Below are 24561 nucleotides of genomic sequence, written 5' to 3'. Positions count from 1 at the left end.
GATGATGTAAGAGGACATCTAAAGGGTGTCTGGGAATTGCTGTTTTATCAGCTGACTAATTTGTATGGTATCCAAGGCAAACAAACCCTAAGAGGTGTTTTGCCATGATATATATTTGACGTATCATTTTTCAGCCGCTGTCAATTTGATTGCCAGCCTTCACCAATTAAACTTTCACCAACAGATCTTCAGAAATTTTCAAAATGCAAAATGTACTACTTATAATAAACCTGCACAAAGGATGGTTATACATTCCCTCCCTGCTGGGCTTTCTGGCTTCTGTCCCAGAGGCCTGAGCCAGCATGTCCGCGTCCTGTTCCGTGTCGTTATGGTCAGCTCCCTTGGGACAGACGTCAGTTCCACTCCATGTCAACCTCCCCGGAGTCAGAAGGAACTATTTCACACATCCCATCCTTCTCCCCCACCCTCCTGCTTTTCCCCCGAGTCCAAAAGCTATAAATTCCACTCAGCTTAAGTCTAGAGATACCTCTGGTAGCTCCCCCACCTCAGTCTTGCTCTTCTCCTCTCTCATGTTTCCTGAGACCATGCAAGTACCCCTGATCTTCTGCTTCTTCAGCATGCTACTTACAACTGGTAAGTCCATAGATCCTGATTCATTGTCCAGTCATTTCATTGAGGGCCCAGTGGCAACCATTTTCATCCCTAATAAAGAATGTTGGTTGACACGGGAGAAGATAATCATCCTTGCTTCTTTGCTGCCGTCACACTCTCTAAAAAGAGTGCGGCAAGCCGTGCGGGCCCTAGGGCAGGGGTCCCCATTGTGCTACCTGTCAAGTGTTTTCAGAAAGTGGGTGGGGGCAGGTGGAGCTATTGCCCAGCAAAATTCTGACCGACCACTGGAGATTTCATTGGTTGTGCAGACTTTTAAAAAATGTTTCTTTGGCAACAGCTGCTATCACAGCACTTTGCTCTGGTTTGGCCTCACTTGGAGTCCTGTGCTCAGTTTTGGGCACCAGAGTAGAAGGGGGATGTAGACAAACTGGAGCATGTCCAGAGGAGGACAACAAAGATGGTGAGGGGTTTGGAGACCAAGACGTATGTAAAAAGGTTGGGGGAGCTTGGTCTGTTTAGCCTGGAGAGGAGATGACTGAGAGGGTGTCTGATAACCATCTTCAAGTATTTAAAAGGCTGCCACATAGAGGATGGAGCAGAGTTGTTCTCTCTTGCCCCGGAGAGATGGACCAGAACCAATGGGATGAAATTAATTCAAAAGAAGTTCCTGACAGTTAGAGCAGTTTCTCAGGGGAACAGGCGTCCTTGGGAGGTGGTGGGTTCTCCATCTTTGGGAATTTTTAAACAGAGGCTGGATAGACATCTAACAGAGAGGCTGATTCTGTGAAGATTCAAGGGAGTGGCAGGTGACAGTGTCAGTGATAGGATTGTGAGTGTCCTGCATAGTGCAGGGGGTTGAACTAGATGACCCAGGAGGTCCCTTCCAACTCTATGATTCTACGATTCTAAGTATTTTCACTGTGTGACAGAATGTAAACTGTGGCAGCCATTTTGTGGCTGGCTCCAACTCTTGTGGCGGCCATTTTATGACTGCGCCGACTTCACAATGTCAAAATTCCAAAGGTGACCACAGGCTCAGAAAGGCTGGTGATTACCGCTTTAGAAGGATTCCAGAACTCTAAAGAGATGCCTTAGAAACAACCCACCAGTATCTGTTCTTAGGGCTGTTTGGACTTCTTTTTGTTCACTGTGTACTTTCACAAAGTTGGTGATGCACGTGGGCCTGGAAAAAGCCGGTAGAGGAGCAACAGGGAACAAAGTAAACCCAAAAGATATGTGACAAAGTGTCTGTTACAGAGACTCAATCATACCATTACCAATAGATTAAAGTCTCCACATCAGTAAAAGAAGACAGGGTCGGAACTGGCTCCAACTCTTTGGATTGTTCTTTTGTTTCTCCATTCCAGGAGTCTGCTTGCAGTGTGAATACTGCAAAAGTCACACAGACTCTTGCCAAGGGGTTGCACAAGTATGCGCACCACATAAAACAGCCTGCATCATCCTTACTGTGGAGATCAGAAAAGGTGAGTGGTTTGAGCATTTGTGGTGGTTGTTGTTAGGTGCAAAGTCGTGTCCGACTCATCGCGACCTCGTAGACAATGATCCTCCAGGCCTTCCTGTCCTCTACCATTCCCCGGAGTCCATTTAAGTTTGCACCTACTGCTTCAGTGACTCCATCCAGTCACCTCATTCTCTGTCGTCCCCTTCTTCTTTTGCCTTCGATCGCTCCCAGCATTAGGCTCTTCTCCAGAGAGTCCTTCCTTCTCATGAGGTGGCCAAAGTATTTGAGTTTCGTCTTCAGGATCTGTCCTTCTAAGGAGCAGTCAGGGCTGATCTCCTCTAGGACTGACCGGTTTGTTCGCCTTGCAGTCTAAGGGACTTGCAAGAGTCTTCTCCAGCACCAGAGTTCAAAAGCCTCAATTCTTTGACGCTTGGCCTTCCTTAGGGTCCAACTTTCACAGCCATACATTGCAACTGGGAAGACCATAGCCTTGACTAAACGCACTTTTGTTGGCAGGGTGATGTCTCTGCTTTTTAGGATGCTGTCTAGATTTGCCATAGCTTTCCTCCCCAGGGGCTTTGGGCAGTAAAGTGTGTCCGCACTGTTGCCACCATAGGTGAGTGAATTGGTTATTTTAAGTGATTGTAAGGGGATTTTATTGTGGGTTTTATTTGGATGGTTACCCGCCATGACCAGGAGGCCCAATGTGGTGGCGACAGGGCTTCGGGGAAAATCCCCGATTATGCCCAACGTTGCTGCCATCCGAGGTCTGGCCCGACCCAGGCCATCGGAAGACTCACATTAAAGGAACGCAGATTCTTCCGCGGCCCAGGGAGCACAGTAGGTGCAGGCAAGGGCTGGGTCAGGCCAGCCCTGTGCATAATCGGAGGAGCTGGGTCTTCACGCCCGGCTCCTCCCCCAGCCTACGGTGGCCCTGCAGGGACGCCACTCGCTCCTGCCAGCTCCGCGGCTCTGCAGAGCTGACAGGGGCATCCCCCCGCCTGCGCCATGGTGGGAGAGCAGCATGCTGCTCCCCACCATCCTGCATCAGTCCCCCTGGACCCTAATCCCCCCTCCTCAGCCACCGCCACAGCTTACCCGTGCTCCAGGTGCTTCCAGCTCCATGTTGTGTGTGTGGGGCTGTTGCGCCACGGTGGCCAGCGTGTATACTCGGGAGATGGCGGGGCTTTTTACCCCAGCACACTTGAATAGGGGCAGCCTGGCGTGGCTGCTGCTGTGCATAATCGGTCCATGAGCTGCTATGGGGGAGTGGTGGGCTACAAATGAAATTAATTAATTAATTAATTAATTAAATTAGTCTGATGGATAAGACCAGTGATTCAACTAGTCCAGTATCCTATCTCATACAGTGGCCTCCTTGTTCTTTGGGAGGGTCAATAACAGGTGCAGAAGCCAGGATCTTTCCCTGATGGTGCCTCTTAGCACTGGAATTCAGAGCTTGACTGACTAGAACATGAAGATTCCCAGTCCGGCCCTGGCAATCCCTGGAGATGCAAAGTGGTGGAGTCCTGTGATTGGCATCATGCCACTACAGTGACACTACTTCCAGAATGAGCCAAGAAGTAAGGACAAAGCAATGCACAAGGATTCACCTAAGCTCTAGATTTTTCTCTCTCTAGAATATTGTGGGTAGACCACAAAACATCACCACAATGCAGCAGCATCACTTCTGAATTTGTACCAGAAGTGACACCACAATGTTGACACAATGCAAATTTTCTTCCATAATTTGTTCTTCACTGCTCCACTGAGTAGTGATGGGAATGGCATCTGGAAGGGCTATCGCTCAATGTTTGGCATGAGGAGAGTTGAGCCCTGGTATTCTCCCGGTCAAAGAATCTCATGTAGCAGGGCTGGGAAAGATGTATGCTGAGCTGCCATTACTGATGGATAGGGATGGGCATGACTTGCATTTCTATGGTTCAGTTTGTGGTTCATGGCTAAACCACTAACCCATAATGCTGGTTCACAAACTGAAATAAGTATGTGAGCCATTTAAAACTTAACTCCCTGCTTTCTGCTCTCTGCGAAAAGCAGCAGTGAGCAGAAAGCAGGGATTTAAAAGCCAAATCAGGGCTTTAAACGCTTTGTGAAAATTCACAGCCAGCAGAAAGCAGGCGGGTGAAACGCCTCCCCGCCATTTCACCCCTGCTTTTAGATTGCTGCCAAAAGCTGTGGCAAGCAGAAAATGGGGAGTGAGATGAGCCAGACCCACTTAAACCCCTGCTTTCTGCTCCTTGCAGCTTTTCACAGTGAGCAGAAAGCAGGGGGTTAAATGGTTCCAAGTCATTTAAACCAAGCAATTGAACAGTTTTGCATAAAAAGCAGAAATCAGGGTCTGCTTTCCACGAAGAAGAAAAAGAAGAAGAGTTGGTTCTTATATGCCGCTTTTCTCTATCCAAAGGAGGCTCAAAGCGGCTTACAGTCGGCTTCCCTTTCCTCTCCTCACAACAGATACCCTGTGAGCTGGGTGAGGCTGAGAGAGCCCTGATATTCCTCAGTCAGAGCAGTTTTCTCAGTGCTGTGGTGAGCCCAGCTGGATGCATATGGGGAACACAGATTCAACCCGGCTCAACAGTTTAGGGTCCATTCCGTACAACTTAAATGTAGCCGAAGTCTTACCTTTTGTAAACGCTATTAATTTAACGTTCCACATGACGTCGTAAACAAACTGCAAAACTCCCGCCAAAGTCCAGCAACAATCAGAATTTTATAGCGCTTAGGGGGAAACCTAGAAAAGTGGATTCCCCCTGAAAACAACCGCTACACTTCTGAACACAAACTGCAACACATCAGCGAAAGACATGTACATTCTCAAAATAGCGGTAGAAAGAATGTCCCTCTCTAGCTCTCATCCCCGAGCTTCCGGAGACACGATTGCCATCCCCCCCCCTTAAACTGGCAAAAGCAATGAATAATCCAGGCTTCTTCAGCTGAAGTCCTTCCACAGAAGTGCTTAACAGTATAATAAAGCTCCCTTCTGCAATTGTCTTTAAAGTTTCCGAGCACAATACAGCCCCCTGTTCGACACTGACCATAATTTCAGCCAGAAATTGCACCCATTGGGGGTAAAAAATTTTTTTACTTGAAGAGCGTGTAAACGATTAAGCGCCAGCTCATACACCAGCGAAAACGGTCTTTCTGAGACATTGAATGAACAAATATTCGTTGCTACTGGTGTTTTCAGGTTTAAAAAAAACAGTTTTTAAAGGGAAAGGGCTTTTTGGTAGCACAAACACAACTGTTCATTGGCTGTTCTGTTTGATAGATTCATGTTTGAATGATTCACATATTAGACTCTTCTTTTTAATCATGCTCATTCTGATATTTTTCATTATTTTTCAGGATCCCACACAGCTACACTTTATAATTAGTTCAGACTTTGTATATAGAGTGTATTGTTATAATTCTGACCACTGAAGAAGACCCAGTAGGGTCGAAATGCGTTTGGTCTTATGTGCAGTTAGTTCTGTATATTTTTAATGTAATTTTTATTCTCTTTTTAAATTGTGCACCACACTAAATAATTACTGTTTTTATAATATTTTATTGTATAGCTCAACTTATCCCACTTGTAAAGGTTTGGTTGTGTTCTTTTTTTGGTTTTGGTTTTACACTGTTTGATCGATGGCCAGGGGTGGGAAGAAGCACGGAAATATATCGCCTCCTTTGTTGCGATTCCCGCGAGATCGGAAACCTGTGGGGAATGAATAGGCCACTACTGGGACTTCAATATTCCACTAGAATTGAAGGTGTGCGGAATGATGAAATTCCACTATTAAATATAGCGTTTCTGCATACTGCAAACATTTAGCAACATTGGTCATTGTGTGGAATGGCCCTAGAAGTCCGCACTCCTAATCAGTGCACCAAGCTGGCTCTCCACAAACTGGATCAAAATTTGTCAAGGTTTGTGGCAGATGTTCAGTTTGCAAGTATCACTTTGTGAACCAGGAGCTGGCCAAAATTTCATGACAAACTGATGCACTAATGGACAGATATTTATGCTACCTACATGAAAGTCACTCTTTATTAAAGGTAAAGGTAAAGGTATCCCCTGTGCAAGCACCGAGTCATGTCTGATCCTTGGGGTGACGCCCTCTAGCGTTTTCATGGCAGACTCAATACGGGGTGGTTTGCCAGTGCCTTCCCCAGTCATTACCGTTTACCCCCCAGCAAGCTGGGTACTCATTTTACCGACCTCGGAAGGATGGAAGGCTGAGTCAACCTTGAGCCGGCTGCTGGGATTGAACTCCCAGCCTCGTGGGCAAAGTTTTCAGACGGCCGCCTTACCACTCTGTGCCACAAGAGGCTCTTATTATGCTGTTTATTATGCTGTTCCTTTTCTGCCTTTTTTCAGGGACGGAGGTGTCCCTGGCCACCTATAAAGGCTGCACCATGCCCAGCTACTGCACTCCTTCTCCCATAAGCATCAGAGTACCAACCTTCCATAAGCGGAGAGTCAACAAGTGCTGCAAGGAAGACCTTTGCAATTCAGGAGCGGTGGAATGTGAGTAGGGGAAGGCCTCTGCCTCAGTGGCAGGGCATCTGCTTGGCATGCAGAAGGTCCCAGGTTCAGTCCCTATTATCTTCAGTTGAATGGGTCAGGTAGGAGGTGATGTGAAAGATTTTTGCCTGAGACTCTAGAGAACTGTGGCAGTCAAGGTAGGCAGTACTGGCTATGATAGATCTGTCATCTGATTCAGTATAGAACACTTAAGTTTATTTGATGGGGAGGAGCTGTGGCTCAGTGGTAGAGCATCTGCTTGGTACGCAGAAGGTCCCAGGTTCAATTCCCAGCATCTCCAACTACAATCAGTTAGGAGGTGGTATGGAAGGCCTGACCTGGAGAGCTGCTGCCAGTCTGAGTAGACAATACTGACAGTAATAGCCCCCTGGTTTGTTTCAGAATCCTGCAGCTCCATGCATTTATATGTGTCCAAGTGCCTCCTCCTAATTTCTTTGGCCCCTTCCCCAGATCATACTGTAAGTGTGCATCCATATATACGCTCTGTCACCTTTGATGACATACTTGGAATTCACTCATGGTTTTATGCACTCAGAGGAACAGCAATCTCCAGGTGAGACTTGGAGATCCCTGGAATTCCACCTCATCTCCGAACTATAGAGATCAATTCCCCTGAAAAAAGGGATGCTTTGGACTCTTTGGCACTGTAACCCCTTTTGAAGTCCCTGTTTCCCCAAGATTCCATCTACAAACCTCCAGGAACTTATCCTCCATCCCCCAGTGGTGACTGCGAGACCTAGTAACTTTCCTTCTGGATAGTCCCTCGGTAATGGAGCTATTACACTGTCCTTGAGCTAAAGCAACCATTCACCTCCTTATTGGTGTCACCTGCCCAAAAAAGTCAGATTGTTAATGATGGCTATTGAGGAAAAATAGTGCAACAGTTGGTGGTATAGGATTGCAGTTGGACTGTTTGCTTTACATATTGTTGATCAATGGAGACCACATTGGCACAGTGAAATCCAAGCTTTCCCCAAGCTCCTTTCTGTCCAAGCTCTTCTCTGTCTCTGTGCTTCTTCCCAGTTCCACCCCTGCGGCTCAACTTCAATGGAATGCAGTGTCCTGGATGCTTTTCATCGGATCCAAAATGTCCAATCACTGAAATCATCAACTGCCGAGGCTGGGAGGTCTTTTGTGTTCGCTATGATGTGTGGGCTGATGCAGGTGAGATCTATAAATTGTACTAATACTGTAGAGGAGGAAATGGGCAAGGCTGGCTGTGCAAAGCTGACCCACGACATGATAGAAGTCATGATCGAGTCCACTTCCTCTGAAATGAGCCCAATTCACACCACATGAATCCTTGTTCTGCTTCCACGTATTCAGAGATTTATACTGCACTGCTTCTAATGTTCCTGCTGTTTTCAGATTTTTCTTAAAAGATATAGTTAAAATAGGCACAGTTCATTAGTTTATCTCTGCACTGTCATAAATCTCTTGTTACTTAGTTCCCTGTACTTTGTAATCCATATATTTTCAGAAATTCTCTTATTGGTGAAGTCAAACACCACTGGGAATCCAAAAAGCACTCTATGAACCATCCCTGGTCCCTCACACAACTTGGTACCAGGACTTCTACAGTCAATTGTTGGTGAATGTTCATATAGCAAAGCAGGCAGCAGTTCTTTATATAGAGGAGAAAAAGGGACCGCAGTCTACAATATAGCACTAAGGCCAATTTCCCATAGCTGCACAACCATTTAGAAGGTCCCCACGACCCTATCACTTACACAGCAGAGAGGGGATTTGAACATGGATTTCCAGCACTCTATCAGGTTCTCTGTTTTTTCCAGGCTGCATGAGTTTACAATTTGTAAAAAACAGCAATGACAGAAAATGCCAAATTAGCAAATAATCTAACCTTCCCCCACTCTTCTCACAGGTGGCAGCATCTCCACCTTTTCAAAGGGTGGCTGTGGAAATAAGGAAGCATGTATGAATGAGCCAGCCATCATAGGGGTGCCCGGACTGCTTGTGGAAACCATCAGGATGGCCGAATGCACTCATGCTCCCAAGCTGCGGATCAAGTAGCTAGTTCCTCAGGAGGAAAACTTGTTGAAGCTCTGGCAAAACCCAAACCTCTGCTGAAGCATATCACAGCTTTCCAGCCTCTGCATCCAAAAAAACCTCAAGACTTCTTCCTTGGGAGGCGATTCTCCTGATCTCATTTTGTGGGACAAGCAGCTCCATTTCCTTTGTAACCTAGGCCTATTATGCATGCATTGCTTTCCTCTGCAGTCAATTCGCTGACCCTTTTAAATCATCCTTTCAAAATACGTTTTTAAAATATTTCCATTTATGCATGTGCTCTGATTCTATGCTATTGTTTATTTGTTTTTGTTTTTAAGTCACCTGACCGCCACTCTGTCACATGCTGCTGGCGGAGCCTTATGGGAATTGTAGTTCATGGAGATGGAGAATTTTCTATGGGAACATACAGACTTCTGAATGCCAAAACTACCACCTTTCCCCATCTGAGGTATACTGTTCTTTGTAGACAGTGGGCAGGATGGACCACAGCAGATTGCAGGTTCCAATGCAAATTTAAAGCCCCCACCATACCATTGCTTCCCCCGTGAAGGTTTTTTTAAATCACTGGTGAGACAAAAACGGGAGCCTCTGCCCATAGCCTGAAGCAGTTCTGCTTCCTCATTCTCCTACAACCCAGAACTGGCATTTCAGACCCCTCCACTTTGCTAGCCTGAGAAACTTTCAAACACCCCCCCCCCCCACACACACACACATGGTCACTGATCAGAAGTAGAGCTTTGTAGTCACAGAAGCATTTGTTGAAGGCTGTGGAGGAAATGCCATGCATACCACAGGATAATTTCTACTAATTTACATAGCAATAAAGTTGGCTGGGTTGCCAGCAAATGGCATGTTCATGTGATCACTGACAAACGCAGAATATCAGCAGTAGACGTTCGAGCTCATATTCTTAGACGAAGGACTGTGAGCAGAAAAGGGGAGGAATACAAAAATATGCATTAAAAAAGACCATCAGTGTTGTCACACAAGAAAAGAGGTGGCAAAGCTAGTTTCAGAAACCTCGCTGAAAAAATGCTGCCGGAACTGTAGGCAGCATTTGCAATGCAAAAACAGAAATAATATGATGGCTTTCGCACTGCGAAAATGGTACCACATTAAGAATTTAAAAATAAGATGTCTTTTTGTGAGTTTTCGGTGCTGCATAATACACCCCAGTCAAAGTGAATAAAATCCCCCCCAATCATGCCTCTTTAAGGCTTTATCCAGGTCTGTACTTAAGTTTCAAGTGGGTATTCTTCACAAGATTTTCATTGATTTTATTTTACATGATTTATCATCCACCTTGCTCACTAAAGCTCAAGACACATTATATCAGATTACTGATTACAGATTACAGATTACTGATTACAGATTACAGAGATTACCTTTAATGGCACTGAGAAAAACACAAATACATTCAAATGAGCATAACACAAATAAATAAAAGAAAATATATGCAATAGCACCAATGCACAATTTATGATTTTAACATAGAGAGAGTATTAAATCTTAACACTGTACAGAGTACATGGGCAGCTTTGGACAGTGGAACATAATCCTTCATGCTAAGCATGGCTTTGATAATTTGTAGTTCATTACTGCAGTTCAAACTTAACCAGCTTGGTGTAGTGGTTAGGAGTGCAGACTTCTAATCTGGCAAGCCAGGTTTGATTCCCTGCTCCTTCACATGCAGCCAGCTTGGGTGACCTTGGGCTCTCCACAGCACTGGTAGAGCTGTTCTGACCGATGGGGGCAGAAAGAAAGGAGCTTGTTTTGGATTGGCTCCCATGCAACGATACACTCATTGCCATTCTGACCTTGAGATGGCAGTAGAGTATTGCAAACAACTTAAGATCAGAGGACCTTGCCCAATACCCAACCATACAGAGGCACCTGGTTAGAAAGGACAGGAATTTCCATCTCAAAAGCAGCCAGAGAGACAGCTATGCAATATCACCGGTTGCCCTCCACAGCTCTCAGCTCAGCACTGCATCAATGATCTATGGTCCATCTTGAATAATTTCCCTCCACAAACATATTCCTTCCTGGCCTACTGGCAGCTTCTTAATGTCAATAGTGGACATATAAGAACCTCCCTCTCAGAGATTGGATTCTGCAGTAAACAGTTAGACAACATGATTATGAGCAGGGCTGTCTTCTGACCTTCAGGTGAAATTCCTTCATAAGGAAAGAATCAATCTTGGCCTAATACAGGTGCCAACTTCTAGGTGGGCCTGGAGACCACTTGCTATTACAGTTGATATCCAGAAGACAGAGATCAGTTTTCCCACAGAAAATGCCTGATTTGGGTGGGCTCTATAGTGCTGACAAAACTCACGACAAAACTTCTATGGAAGGAAAGCTTTAATGGAAGTTAGCTCTAGTCACTATAACTCGAGAAGTCAAATCTGCCAAACAACAGAACTACAAGCACTTATCAATACAATTCTCCCACCCAAAACTTGAGTGTTCCCAGGGGAGGGGAGCCCCCTCTCCCAGGCGCCATCCCAGGCTTCCTGCCAGAGGTATTGAAATTTGCGCGGCCTTGGGCCTGCCGGCGCCAGCGAGATGATAAAGCCTTTCGCAGGCACCGCAGGGTCCTTGTTACAATGTTTCTCAAAGGGGAGAAAATATGCAGAGCAAACAGCCAGAGATCAAAGCAAACAAATCAAAGCAGGCAACTACAAAGCATGTTTACATGGGAACAGTGAATAGACATGGGTTACAAGGATAAGACACAATATGCAAAAGGAAGGCACAGTAAGAAATAGGCAAGATGGAGTCACCCAGGCCCATTGAACAGATCATGGCAGAGAACAGGAACTGATCCTGACATATAGCAGTATATCTCATTGAATTATAGAGTTGGAAGGGGCCATACAAAGCCATTTAGTCCAACCCCCTGATCTATTCTCCCCTTGCCAAACCCTGCCCACTTCAGGTTATACACCCCACATCTCCAGATATTTCTGATCCCACAGCTGGCCATGGTTATTATGTAACATTTAACTGTAAAAGGCTTTTGATTATATTACCAGCTTTCTTGCCAAACATTCATGTTATTATTATTTATTAAGTTTCTATACCACCCTCCCAGCATGGCTCAGGGCAGTGAACTGATATAAGAACCAACTCTTCTTCTTCTATAAGAATATTATCAGAAGATTTGGATAAAGATAATTTAAGATATACAGCATTGGAAAAATTAAGAATGTCTTGTTTAGGATGTATTTCAATGGTTAAAATTAATATATTGCCAAATTCTTTTAATTTCAGTTGTTACCACTCTACTTTGAAGAGAAAATTATAAAATCAAGGCAAAATGTAATAAACAAATTTATATGAAATGGGAAAAAATCAAGGATAAAATATAAGGTCTTACAAGACAACAACAAATAGGGAGGCCTTGCTGTTCCAAATATTAATTTATATAGACAAGCAGCAGCATTGGTCAGACTCACAAACTGGATCATCCATCCTCAAGGAAGCAATTTCAAATTGGTGACAATAGATACCAAACAAAGGTATCTATTACCTATGCATTAAATATTTGCAGAAAATTATTCAGAAGCCAGATCGAAAACACACGAGACAGTTTGTTAAGAACATGGTTTAAATGCAAAGAAAGATTAAGCCTATCAAATTTCATTACTGATTTCCTTAACTAATGTTTGTGACATAAATTCAAGAAAGAAACTGGGCAATCTTACTTGTGAGAAAGTGATAGACAAACAAGGGAAAATAAAAGAATGGCAAACTATCAAGGAAGAAGGAAAAAGTATACCCTGGCTAAGCTGTTACCAAATAATTTCAAAAATGAAAGAGCAAATTATGAAAAAGAAATTAGCAAAGAAAAAAATCTCTGTCTTTGAAAAATTTATAATGGGTGATACAAAACATTTAATGACCAAATTTATGAATTGCTATTGCAATATGATTCTGAAACAGAACAAGTCAAAGATTGTATAACAAAAAGGGCTCAAAACTTTGGAGAGAATATAAGTATGGACCAATGGGAGGCATTGTGGATTAATGACTTGAAATTTAATGAGTGTCAAATATTAAAAGAAAATGGGGGTAAAATGTTTTATAGATGGTACAGCCCCAAAAGATATAACAGAGGTTAATAACAGTTATAATGGAAAATGTTGAAAATGTTATGAAATAAATGCATCATTGTATGATACGTGGTGGACCTACCAGAGAGTAAGAAAATACTGGATTATGATTCATGATGAAATGCAAAAGATATTGAAGATCAGATTTACAATGGACTCAGAATGTATATTAAGGTAAATGTAAAGGTATCCCCTGTGCAAGCACCAATTCATGTCTGACCCTTGGGGTGACGCCCTCTAGCATTTTAATGGCAGACTCAATCCTGGGTGGTTTGCCAGTGCCTTCCCCAGTCAGTACTGTTTACCCCCCAGCAAGTTGGGTACTCATTTTACCGACCTCGGAAGAATGGAAGGCTGAGTCAACCTTGAGCTGGCTGCTGGGATTGAACTCCCAGCCTCATGGGCAGACAGCTTCAGACAGCATGACTGCTGCCTTACCACTGCGCCACAAGAGGCTCTAAAATATATATTAAATTATATTCAATGTAATAGTTCATAAAATTAAAATGTAATAACATTAAAATATATAGTGTACTTGTTAAATATATGTTTAACAGATACCAGGATTTTATATATGTCAAAATGGAAAAAAAGAATCTTCACTAGATCTCACAGAATGGACAAATAAAATGATGGAATATTTGATGCAAAAAAGATCAATATCAGAGGTTAATAGAAAATAGAGTCCAATATCAGAATCGATTTATGAGGGAATGGAAAGAATTAATTGATTTATGTTATTTCTAAACAATGGAAATAAACAAGGGAAAATAGTAATTTTGAAAAATGTACAAGGTATATTGTGATATATCAGCATAATGTTCATATTCATAGTTAGATAAAATAAATATATAGTAACTTTCCCTTTTCCTGTAATGTCTTCTTTTTTGAATAATTAAAATCTATTTTTAATAAATGAATTGCATAAAGTTTTTCATTTATCTTTGATAGCTAAATAAAACAGTTATAGATGTCCTAGATTTATGGCTGTCATAAATGTTGTCATACGCTCATGCCATGACAATGTGTTCTGTCTATGCCTCATAGATGTTCTATAGAGGTAATGAAAAAAAAATATCCAAGAAACTTAGAGCGAAGATTTTAAAAGCTAGGGTACAAAATGAGCTTATGATTGGCAGGGGCATTAAAATTAATAAGAAGTGTGTGTTTGTGGTAGGTTTGTTGTGTGGAGATGATCGTGTCATGATAACAGGAGATGATGACGAGGCAAAAGAGTATAATACCTTCTTTGTTTCAGTATTTTCACTAAAGGTGAAAGATATTGAACTGGGGGAAAATTAAGTAGAGAATATTGGAGAAGGAATAAAGTGTAGAATTAATACAGGATGTACAGACATATTTGGCTACTGTAAATGAAATTGGATGTCCAGGGTGTGATTAATTACATCCGAGCACTGAAAAAATTGGTAGAGGAAATCTCAGAAGCTTTAGCAAGTATCTTTAAGAAGTCCTTGAGAAAAGGGGAAGTTCCAATGGACTGGTGGAGGGCAAATGTGGTCCCCATTTTTTTTAAGGAGAAGAAAAGTCCCCAATTACTACCTCCCAGTCAGTTTAATATTGGTACTAGGAAAGGTGTTGGAACAGATCATTAAAAGGCAGAGCGTAAATTCTTAGAGGGCCAGTACATCTGAGCTGGTCTGCCAAGCCTACAGCTGAGGCCAGGCAATAACACCAAGAAATACTGTCTTCCAACATGAAACATCCAGCAATAGAGATCCCCTCCAAGCTCTGAGAGAACTATAGGAAATTTCTTATAGGAAATTCAATTAAAAGAGGCAGGTTTTAATTGTAAGATTGTATGATTTGATTATGTATGTATTTTATACAGTTGTTATCCACCCTGAGCTGATAGGATGGAGCAGTTCAGAAATAAAATATTTCTATACAAGTGAGGGTTCTGGGTATCATCCAGGGAAAACATGTTAGAAGACAGACCCAAAAGAGACAATAACAGAATACCACTAGTGGTCACCTAAAGCTCTCAACTCAAAACAGTTCAGCACATCATCAATGACTTATCTCTACTAGAAAATGACAGTTCTCTTTCCCAAGTACTGGGGGGCAAAACTTTTCTTGCCTACAGACAACCTCTCAGTCTCAAACAACTCCTCACCCACAACAATGCAACTTCTAACTTGTACATGGACACTCTTACCAGAGCTTGCAACAAACCCAGATGCCAACTTTGCTCCCACATACACTCCAATAACATGATCACTGGACCTAACAACATCAACTACACCATCAAAGGCTTATTCACATGCTCATCTAATATTGTAAAGGTATCCCCTATGCAAGCACCGGGTCATGTCTGACCCTTGGGGTGACGCCCTCTAGCGTTTTCTTGGCAGACTCAGTACAGGGTGGTTTGCCATTCCCTTCCCCAGTCATTACTGTTTTACCTCCCCAGCAAGCTGGGTACTCATTTTATCTACCTTGGAAGGATGGAAGGCTGAGTCAACCTTGAGCCGGCTGCTGGGGTCGAACTGCCAGCCTCATGGTCAGAGCTTCAGACAGCGTGTCGGCTGCCTTACCACCCTGAGCTACAAGAGGCTCATTCTAATATGGTATATGCCATTGAATGCCAACAATGTCTTTCTACTCTCTACATTGGGCAAAGAGGTCAAACCTCCTGCCAAAGAATAAATGGACACAAGTCTGACATCAAAAATCACAGGACTGAGAAACCTGAAGGAGAACAGAACCTTCCAGGACAATCAGAGAGCCAGTTTGGTGTAGTGGTTAGGAGTGCGGACTTCTAATCTGGCATGCCAGGTTCGATTCTGCACACCCCCACATGCAGCCAGCTGGGTGACCTGGGGCTAGCCACAGCCCTGATCAAGCTGTTCTGACCAAGCAGACCATATCAGGGCTCTCTCAGCCTCACCCACCTCACAGGGTGTCTGTTGTGGGGAAAGGAAAGGGAAGGCGACTGTAAGCCGCTTTGAGCCTCCTTCAGGTAGAGAAAAGCGGCATATAAGAACCAACTCTTCTTCTTCTTCTTCTTCTTCATCAATGATAGACCTCAAAGTAGCTGTTTTATAACAAAGAAACTGAAAGAACAGACTGGAAAAGGAAATTGCTGAGACGCAAGTTATTACAAAACTCAAAACAATGAAATCCCCAGAAATCCTCAATAGGGATATTCGTTTCTTATCTCACTATGTAGGCTAATCTAATTCAGATCCTGTATCTGCATTCTTTACAATCAACTCTTCATTTTTGATCTGGAAATATCTACGGGCGTGGCCCCTCAACAGATGTAACTACGGCAGATCAGATCAGATCAGATCAGATTACTTATTTATGGTCATTGACCAGCATCAAAATATATACAAACCACATACATTGTTACAGAGTTTTAACAGTCAGGACACTCAGCATGGGGGAATAAACAAAACCACACACATTATTACAGCATTTTGACAGTCAGGTCACTCAGCATCAATAGTAACAAAAGATTTCTGCACTCTGCTGGCCATGTAACAAAACTTCGCCACCGTGTAAGAAATAGAGTTCTCTTTATCTGCAAGTAAAGTGACAATTAGATGATAATCTGTAAGTCCAGAGAACCTAGATAGCGAGGGCAAGATTAAATGGCTTCTGGCAACCCTATAAAAGTCACAGTATAATATAATGTGGGCAATCGAAGTAACTACGGCATGACGTCCATTGTCCTGTCCCCAGGGAATGTGCCAGTAGATGGAGTTTGCAGTTGGCATCAAAGAACAAGTGGTGATGGCAGCTGGCAAGGCTCAGAGCTGAGCCCCATTTGCTGTGCTGCCACTGCTTGTCCTCCAAGGCTTCCTGCACTTTCAGGAGAGTGTGGACAGCCTTGGAGGACAAACGATAGGTGTGAATGGGGTTCAGCTCTGGGCCTTGCCAGCTGCTGCTGCTTGTCCTCCAAGGCTGCCCCATGCACTCAGGAGAGTGCAAGCATGCGGGAACAGCCCAGCCCTGTTCACCGTGCCACTGCTGCCTGCCCTCTGAGCTCCCACCCCACCCTCAGGAGACTGTGGACAGGTGGAGGAGGCAGCAGGAGAGGCAGTGCAGGGGGCAGGGCCTGGCACCTGGACTAGCTAGCCATCACTCCAGCCATTATGTGGGATGTTTCCACATAATGGCTGAGAATCTGGTTGCTGGCTCTTGTATATTTCCTTATGGACAATAGGACTGCAATGTTATGTTATGAAGTATGTATGTCATGTAACTTAGAATCTAACTCTCTGGATTTAGGAAAGGAGACTGAATTTGGCACAGCTAATCAGTTGTGGGGATGCTTGGGTGGAAAGATATGGGACTTTAATTACTGCAGTTCACAAATGGGAAAGCATTGGCCATTAATCAATGGTCAATGAAGCAGTCGGTGCAAGGTTAAATGGACTCCATGGAATGGTAGAGGACAGGAAAGCCTGGAGGACCTTTGTCCATGGGGTCATGATGGGTCGGACACGACTTCGCAACTAACAACAACAACAACATTTTCCTGCTAATTTATTCTGTCCTTATATCTGCACTGTGATGATCCCTATTTCATTGTTTGAGGAAGTGTGCATGCACACAAAATATCAGACCTAGAATAAAACTTTGTTGTGCTATTGGACTCAAATTTTGTTCTAATTCAATCTAAAGCATAACAATTTCGACTTATTTTTGAAGCTGACTTCAGGGGTGAAGTCAAGCAGCAGAATGCTTGTTGAATTATTGCCAGCTTGGTGTAGTGTTTAGGAGTGTGGATTTCTAATCTGGCAAGATGGGTTTGATTCTGCACTCCCCCACATGCAGCCAGCTGGGTGACCTTGGGCTTGCCAAGGATCTGATAAAGCTGTTCTGACCGAGCAGAAATATCAGGGCTCTCTCAGCCTCACCCACCTCGCAGGATTTCTGTTGTGGGGAGAGGAAAGGGAAGGCGACTGTAAGCCTCTTTGAGACTCCTTTGGGTAGAGAAAAGTAGCATATAAGAACCAACTCCTCTACTTCTCCTCCTCCTCCAAAACAAAGTCACTCATTTTAAAAAGCTCTATGATAACACTGCTCAAATTAACACTCTCAGTACAATTAAAGGGCTCCCAGAATGCCCCCACCCTTGTCTCCCATGGCAAAGTAAAATCACATTAAAAAGTCAGGGGTGGCAAAGCCCCAGGGCTTGATGGTATCCACCCCGAGCTCTTTAAAAACAATGAGGAATTGTGGATCCCATTATTGGCAGCCCTTTTCACATTTATCAACTCAATAGATCAAATCTCTAAGGCCTAAACAAATAATGGTTATAATACCCTTTTATAAATCTGGCAGCCGAAACAATCCAGGTATTTATCAGCACTTAGTTGAGCAAGATGCCTCAATAAAGTCTTCCTCCCTTTATGCTGTATTTGTCGATTTCAAGGCAGCTTTTGACTCAATTTCAAGGATGCGCCTCTGAGAAAAATTTGAGCATACCTCAATTGTTAGAAGGCTCCTAATCCTTATTAAAGTGCTTTATCAGGACACAATGCTAAGGTTTAGATGTAGCAACCAAGACCACCTCACTAATGCCATCAGTGCCTCCAAAGGTATTAGATAAGGTTGCATCCTAACACCAACTGTCTTCAATTTTTATATAAATGATATTTATGTAAAAGTTATTACATTTTGCTGTTCTCTGCCACAGTGATGCCCCCACCTCTGACTCAGTCTTGAACAGGATGTCAGCCTTTGCTTTTGGATAAGAACTAAAGCATTATTCCACATTTCACAAGGTTTTCTTTAAATTGTAAAATAATAAATAATAATAAATGTTGATGACCGTTCCATAGCCCTTTTAAACCTTACCAAGTAGAAGATGGTTTTCCTATTGGACATTAGCTTGCCAAAAGAGAAATAGGTTTAAGTAAACTGACAAAGGAAAAAAAGGAGTGTACATGGGGAAAAATGTATACTACTCCACCTTAAAAACAAGCAAGAGCATGCAATAAAGAGTCCTTCAATGGATGGGTGAATAATTAACCATCTTCAAAACCTTCATATAGTTAAATATCACCCACACCCCTAGAGACTAAACTGGAAGATTATAATAGATTTTGTGTTCAAATTTGCTGGTTCCTTCTATTAGTGGGGAATAGAAGGTGGTTAGGAGCGGCAGTTTCTAATCTGGCAAGCTGGGTTTAATTCCTCGCTCCCTTACATGCAGCCAGCAGGGTGACCTTGGGCTCATCACACCACTATTAGAGCAGTTCTGACCAAGAAGTAATAACAGGGCTCTCTTAGCCTCACCTCCCTCACAGGGTGTCTGTTGTGGAGGGAGGAAAGGGAAGGCGACTGTAAGCCGCTTTGAGACTCCTTATGGTAAAGTGGAATATAAGAACCAACTCTTCTTCTGGTACAGAGGCAAGGCCTCAGTACTGGAGAAGGGAAGCTGAGAGTCTGATCCTCTCAGTGGGAAATCCTGCTTACCAGTTAGTGGTGACAGCAAGATACCCAGAAAGAAGAATAAATCTCTTCCAGAAGTTGGCAACCCCTAAAAGTTGGCAAGGTAGAATAGGACCTGCTTGGCCACAGCAACTTTTCAGGCAGAAGCTTGGCTTAACAAGATGGATTTTAATATTCACATGCTCTTTAAAAATAAGCCCTTGAGTACACAGCTTACCTTTGATCAACACTGAATATCCTTATGTACCAAATAATTTTTTTAATTTTATAGAACCAAACAGATCTCCAGTGACTGATTACAAGCCACAACTAATATAATAGTTGCCAAGAAAGGTATTGGTGGGTGGCGTGGTGCACATGGGTGCCACTTTAGGGCCCCCCAGCATACAGAGGGCACCCTCTTTCAGAGGGCCATGCAGAACAGCACCATACTGGGGGTTGTGCTAGACTGAAACATTCCTGAGTACGTTCCAGGAGTGCCCCCCCCCCCCAATATTATATAAAATATCTGAACAGGAAATCTGAGAGTGAGGATGTTAAATCCCCAGGGAAATTCCCCAAGCTACTATGCTTCGCATTCTGCACTTCCTCGATCCGTGGCAATCTGCTGGTTGGCTGAGACAGGGTTTTGCCCAGTCCGAGAAACATAATACTGAGTGCAGAGCATACATCTCTCAAGAAGTATATTGCAAAAATCAAATCAAAACAAAACGCCAAAACAGGACCCTGCTTGGCAGCAGGGTCAACAAGCTGGCCATGCGGAGGAGAACACAATGCTCCTAAGTTAGCAGCGGTGATTTTTGGAGGTGGGGCAGGCTGAAATTTGGTCTCCAATCTTGCACCCCAAATGGTAAAATATGAAGCAGGGATGAATTTGGGTGCAGTTGCTAGTGAGAATTGGGACCAACCTTCTAACTCAGGGGAAGTCAAACTGCGGCCCTCCACATGTCCATGGACTACAATTCCCAGAAGCCCCTGCCAGCGATTGCTGGCAGGGGCTCCTGGGAATTGTAGTCCATGGACATCTGGAGGGCTGCAGTTTGACTACCCCTGTTCTAACTCTTACTTTAGACAGTCCTGCCTGGTTCCAAGGGCAGGAAGTGGGAGGGGGAAGAGGCATCCTGAGAGGGGAGCTTAGCCAATCATTGCAATGCATTTTTCATATGCAATTGCAATGAGTTCTGGAAGCTTGTAAAGTTTTCTGCAGGGTTAAGCAAGGTTAACAGACTGGAGGGAGGCTTGGGGGAGGTTTCAAACCAATAGTAAAAGCTGCTTTGGGGGGAAACTGCTCTTGGCTAGTCCCAGGAGTTTTGTTAAAAAAAAAACTCTTTCTGTGCATGGTCAGAGGGATTAAAAGCAAGGGTCTGACTCCATTGCTTTGCTGAACCCAGTGGAGAGGAATCTTCTGGCTGGGCAAAGCTTTGTCTTACTCACTGCTGCTCCGGCTGCCTGACTTTGCTGCCTGAAAGACCTTGTACCAAGCATGTGCAAAAAAACAGTATACCATTTTGGATTCAGTTGAAAACAATTCAGCTGAATCTGAAATGCATGAATGGCTCTTCATCTTTTTGGATTTGGCCCAATCTGAAAAGTTTCGGGTCTTCATCATCAGGTGATCAACTCACTAGCCACTCTGACTGCAGCCAGTGCACCTATGAGCTGTTGATGACAGGTGCCCTACCTGATCCATTTAAATACCTCCCCAGTTGGAAAGGCATTTAAATGGAGTGGCCAGGGCACCTGTCATAATCAGCTGATGGGCACGCTGGTTTCTCCCTTATAACTGTGGCCAGCGTGCTGATCAGCTGATGATCATAGGCACCCTGTCTGCTCCGTTAAAACCCCTTCCAGAATTATAGTTCTTCTCCAGCCCACAGAGTTCAGTTCCACTGAAGAAAATGGATGCTTTGAAGTACATCCTGGCGTTATAGCTTGCTGAGTTCAATTCAATTTAATAATATAGTTATGGACTAGCAAATTTATAATGTACAAATATAAAAATACATTTGACATTTAGTCCCAGTGCTAAGCTGGCTGGGTTCTCTGCAAGTGAATGTTAAAACTGATAAAGCATACATAAAACTCTAAAACCGTCTAATCTTGGAAGCTTGCTGAGTTCCTTTCCCAGCTCCCTCCAATATTTAGGAGTTTCGCAAACCATAGTTGGCAACCCAGCCATGCTCAGTGGCTTGAACATGTGCAGACAACTGTTCTCCTTTGTACCTGGGTTGCAAAGAAACAGCTTGTTTCCATTCTCTGCAGAATTGCTGTCAGTGGGCTGAGACCAGAGGTTTGCCCTATAACAAAAATCATGTGTCAACAGTCATTAAATGCCTTCCGCAATACATATGCCCTTATGGACTCGAAGACTTTCCGAACAGGCCCTGTTCTGCCTATAAAGTTCCTGCATGAAAAATCATATCAACGTTAGAGGATCCAGCCTGGATTATCAACGGCATTGAGATGGCTCTTCTCACCCTCTTCACTGTTCTGCTTGCTGCAATGAGTCCAGGTATGATGCATGGGAGTGAAAACATGAGGGCTTCATCAACTTCATTTTTGTTTCCAAAATGTCTCCTTCCATGACTTAACGTTAAAAGATGCGGTGACTTCATGGAAACAAGGGTTTGGAAAGCTGCCCCTCCCCGGTCCCACTTGATTGGAGTAAGGCCAGTTCCAGGGGTGGCTGGGCAAGCAGAGATAGAAATGCCAACCTCCATGTAGGATCTGGAGATCCCCAGAATTACAAGTTATCTTCAGAGAGAGGTCAGTGCCCCTGGAGAAAATGGGAGCTTGGGGAGGAGAGACTCTATGGCATGGTACTCCTGCCCTTCCTAAGTTCCATCCCCAAATCTCCAGGAGTTTCTCATCTGAATTGGCAACCCTAACTGCCACCTCTGCTAGTAGCCAGGGGTCCCCTGTCCATCTCTGACCATCTCCAGGACTGTCTTCCAATGCACCCTATCCCCATCTGCGTAGATGTTCTTCTGATTTTTCGTGTGCCTTTCTGCTGACTTTTCCGCAGTGGTCTTGGGGGCTTTGCAGATTGGATCATTCACACTGTGCCCATCAGCAGTGCTACAGGGGCACTGTTGTGGTGGGCCCTCCTAGAAACCTGTGGACCTGGCAGATGCCCATCTCAAGGTATGCTGATGCTGGCCTTGTCCCAAGTGTGGACTTGCATCCTATGAGTATAGTCAGCTAACCTCAGCTGCAGCTAGAATGCTGAAAGGTCTATATGGTTTTAAGACCTTCCGGATCCTCATCTAACATGCTAACAACAGCACCACACTACCAAGGCAGTAGCATCCCTGCACAATATGACAAGACTTTCACTATACTTCATGGGGAAAATACTGTGATTTCAGCTCCTGCAGTCATGTCAACATTTGCTAGGCTAGAATCATAGATCTACAAGAATCCATTAAGGCCATCTAGTTCATTTCAATGCAGGATCAGCCTAGAACATCCTTGACAAGTCCTAATCCATTCATATGAGTGTCAAAATCATATTTGATTTTGCCATTTTTTTCTTTTACTGTTCTGCTCTATTCTGTGTCCGTATAATTGATTACCTTTAGATATCTAGGTGTAATTACAGCAGTGGGGGGGGGAGTTGGCTAATGGGGAATATCCCATCCTGTCCTATTGCCTGGCATTGCTATTTCTACTGTAGCCTTGAAGGGTGGTAGTGTCTCTCTGGCTAGCTGAAGGATGGCATCCTGGAATCTTCACATCCAAATGGATGGGCGGCAGGAACAGGGGGGACGTGGATGTTAAGGCAGGGCAGTGGACAGTGGAAGTGTAGTCCTAGCAAAGCTTCCAGGTAGCTAGCATGGTTGTTCTTTTCAATAAAGAGATTTCCCTGCAAATGGAGCTTTCTTAGTGAAGACAATCAGCAGAAACCTCACAACGGGTAGCCATGTTAGTCTGACGCAACAGAATAAAGTTTGCTACCTATATATCTGTACACGATAGTGCTACCTATATATCTGTACACGAAAGCTTATATCTTGAATAAAATTCTGTTGGTCTTAAAGGTGCTACTGGACTCAAACTTTGTTTAGGTATCATCCTTCCCAGGATCCTAAATCCCAATAGGTGCCTTCACAAAGAGGCTGTTAGCTTCATGTCCTAACCATTTGGCACAAGGGGGTGAGGCGATGTTTGATTAGACTCTTTAGTCTTAGCAAAGTTCCCATGATGTCTAGTTCATTATTCTTTCAATAAAGAGATTTCCCACAAATTAATCATAGAACCATAGAGTTGGAAGGGACCTCCAGGGTCATCTAGTCCTGCACAATGCAAGAACTCACAACTACCTGCCCATTGACAGTGACTAAATTCCTTTATCACTAAAGGAATTTAGAGCCAGTTTGGTGTAGTGGTTAGGAGTGCAGACTTCTAATCTGGCATGCCAGGTTCAATTCTGCGCTCCCCCACATGCAACCAGCTGGGTGACCTTGAGCTCGCCACGGCACTGATAAAACTGTTCTGACCAAGCAGTGATATCAGTGCTCTCTCAGCCTCACCCACCCCACAGGGTGTCTGTTGTGTGGAGAGGAACGGGAAGGCGACTGTAAGCCACTGAGCCTCCTTCGGGTAGGGAAAAGTGGCACATAAGAACCAATTCTTCTTCTTCTTCTTCTAATAAATGAACCTCTTGTTGATCTCTAAGACTCTACTGGTCTCAAACCTAGCTGCTTTTCTGTAGACCAGCAGCTCTGAAACTAACTTGCCTCAATATGAGTTTCTTTGTCTCTATCTTTTTCTGTGCATTTTTCCAGGATCTGCCATTCAGTGCCGGACTTGCACAGCTGTAAATGCAGAATGTGTCGGCTCCCTCAAGAACTGCAGCTCTGAGTCGGACTCCTGTGGCTTAATTTTTACTGAAGCAACACTGTGTAAGTAACAGGAGTTCAAGGTCACAAACTTGTTGCCAGGTATTTTAGCCATCTGTCAGCAGAAGGCTGGACGTTGTTTTCGTAGCTTTGTGATTGTCATAGCCTTTCATCATTTTCTTTTCATTTCCTTAAAAAACCGCCTTTTCTCAAATGGCCCTAATGCAAGTTAAGAATGTGAGAACCTACAGTGCATATTTTTAGGCTTGCTAGATACCCTGGCCACAGACGGGAGGTGGGGAAGGTAGAGTTGCTATCTCTGGCTTTGGAAACCCCAGGAGGTTTTGAGGGGAAACCTGGGGGGAGGGGGAGGGCAGGGACCTCATGGGGGTACAATGCCGTAAACTCTCCAAAACACCCATTTTCTTCTGGGCAACTAATATCTGCAGTCTGGAGATGAGCTGGAATTCCAGGGGATTCCCCAAATCTCATCTTGAATCTGGCTTCATTCATATGGCTGAAGGAGATGTAATATGTAAGTTATGTCTGTTTTGGCCC

At 43.9% G+C, this 24561-nt stretch overlaps 1 protein-coding gene and 1 non-coding gene across 2 annotated transcripts; both read left to right on the top strand.

Moving 5' to 3' along the window:
- Nucleotides 1–450: 450 nt before the first annotated feature.
- LOC143837043 (phospholipase A2 inhibitor gamma subunit B-like) lies at nt 451–9830 on the top strand. The gene is made up of 5 exons (XM_077336463.1): nt 451–594; nt 1941–2057; nt 6417–6566; nt 7608–7748; nt 8467–9830. Exons 1-5 carry the CDS (start codon nt 531–533, stop codon nt 8613–8615), a joined length of 621 nt encoding a protein of 206 aa, XP_077192578.1. The 5' UTR covers nt 451–530; the 3' UTR covers nt 8616–9830.
- TRNAT-GGU (transfer RNA threonine (anticodon GGU)) lies at nt 6793–6864 on the top strand. The gene has a single exon. It is a non-coding gene; the product is annotated as a tRNA-Thr (tRNA).
- Nucleotides 9831–24561: the final 14731 nt, after the last annotated feature.

This window comes from Paroedura picta, chromosome 5 (assembly GCF_049243985.1).
Source record: "Paroedura picta isolate Pp20150507F chromosome 5, Ppicta_v3.0, whole genome shotgun sequence".
NCBI lineage: Eukaryota > Metazoa > Chordata > Lepidosauria > Squamata > Gekkonidae > Paroedura > Paroedura picta.
This window is presented reverse-complemented; position numbering and strand designations above follow the sequence as displayed.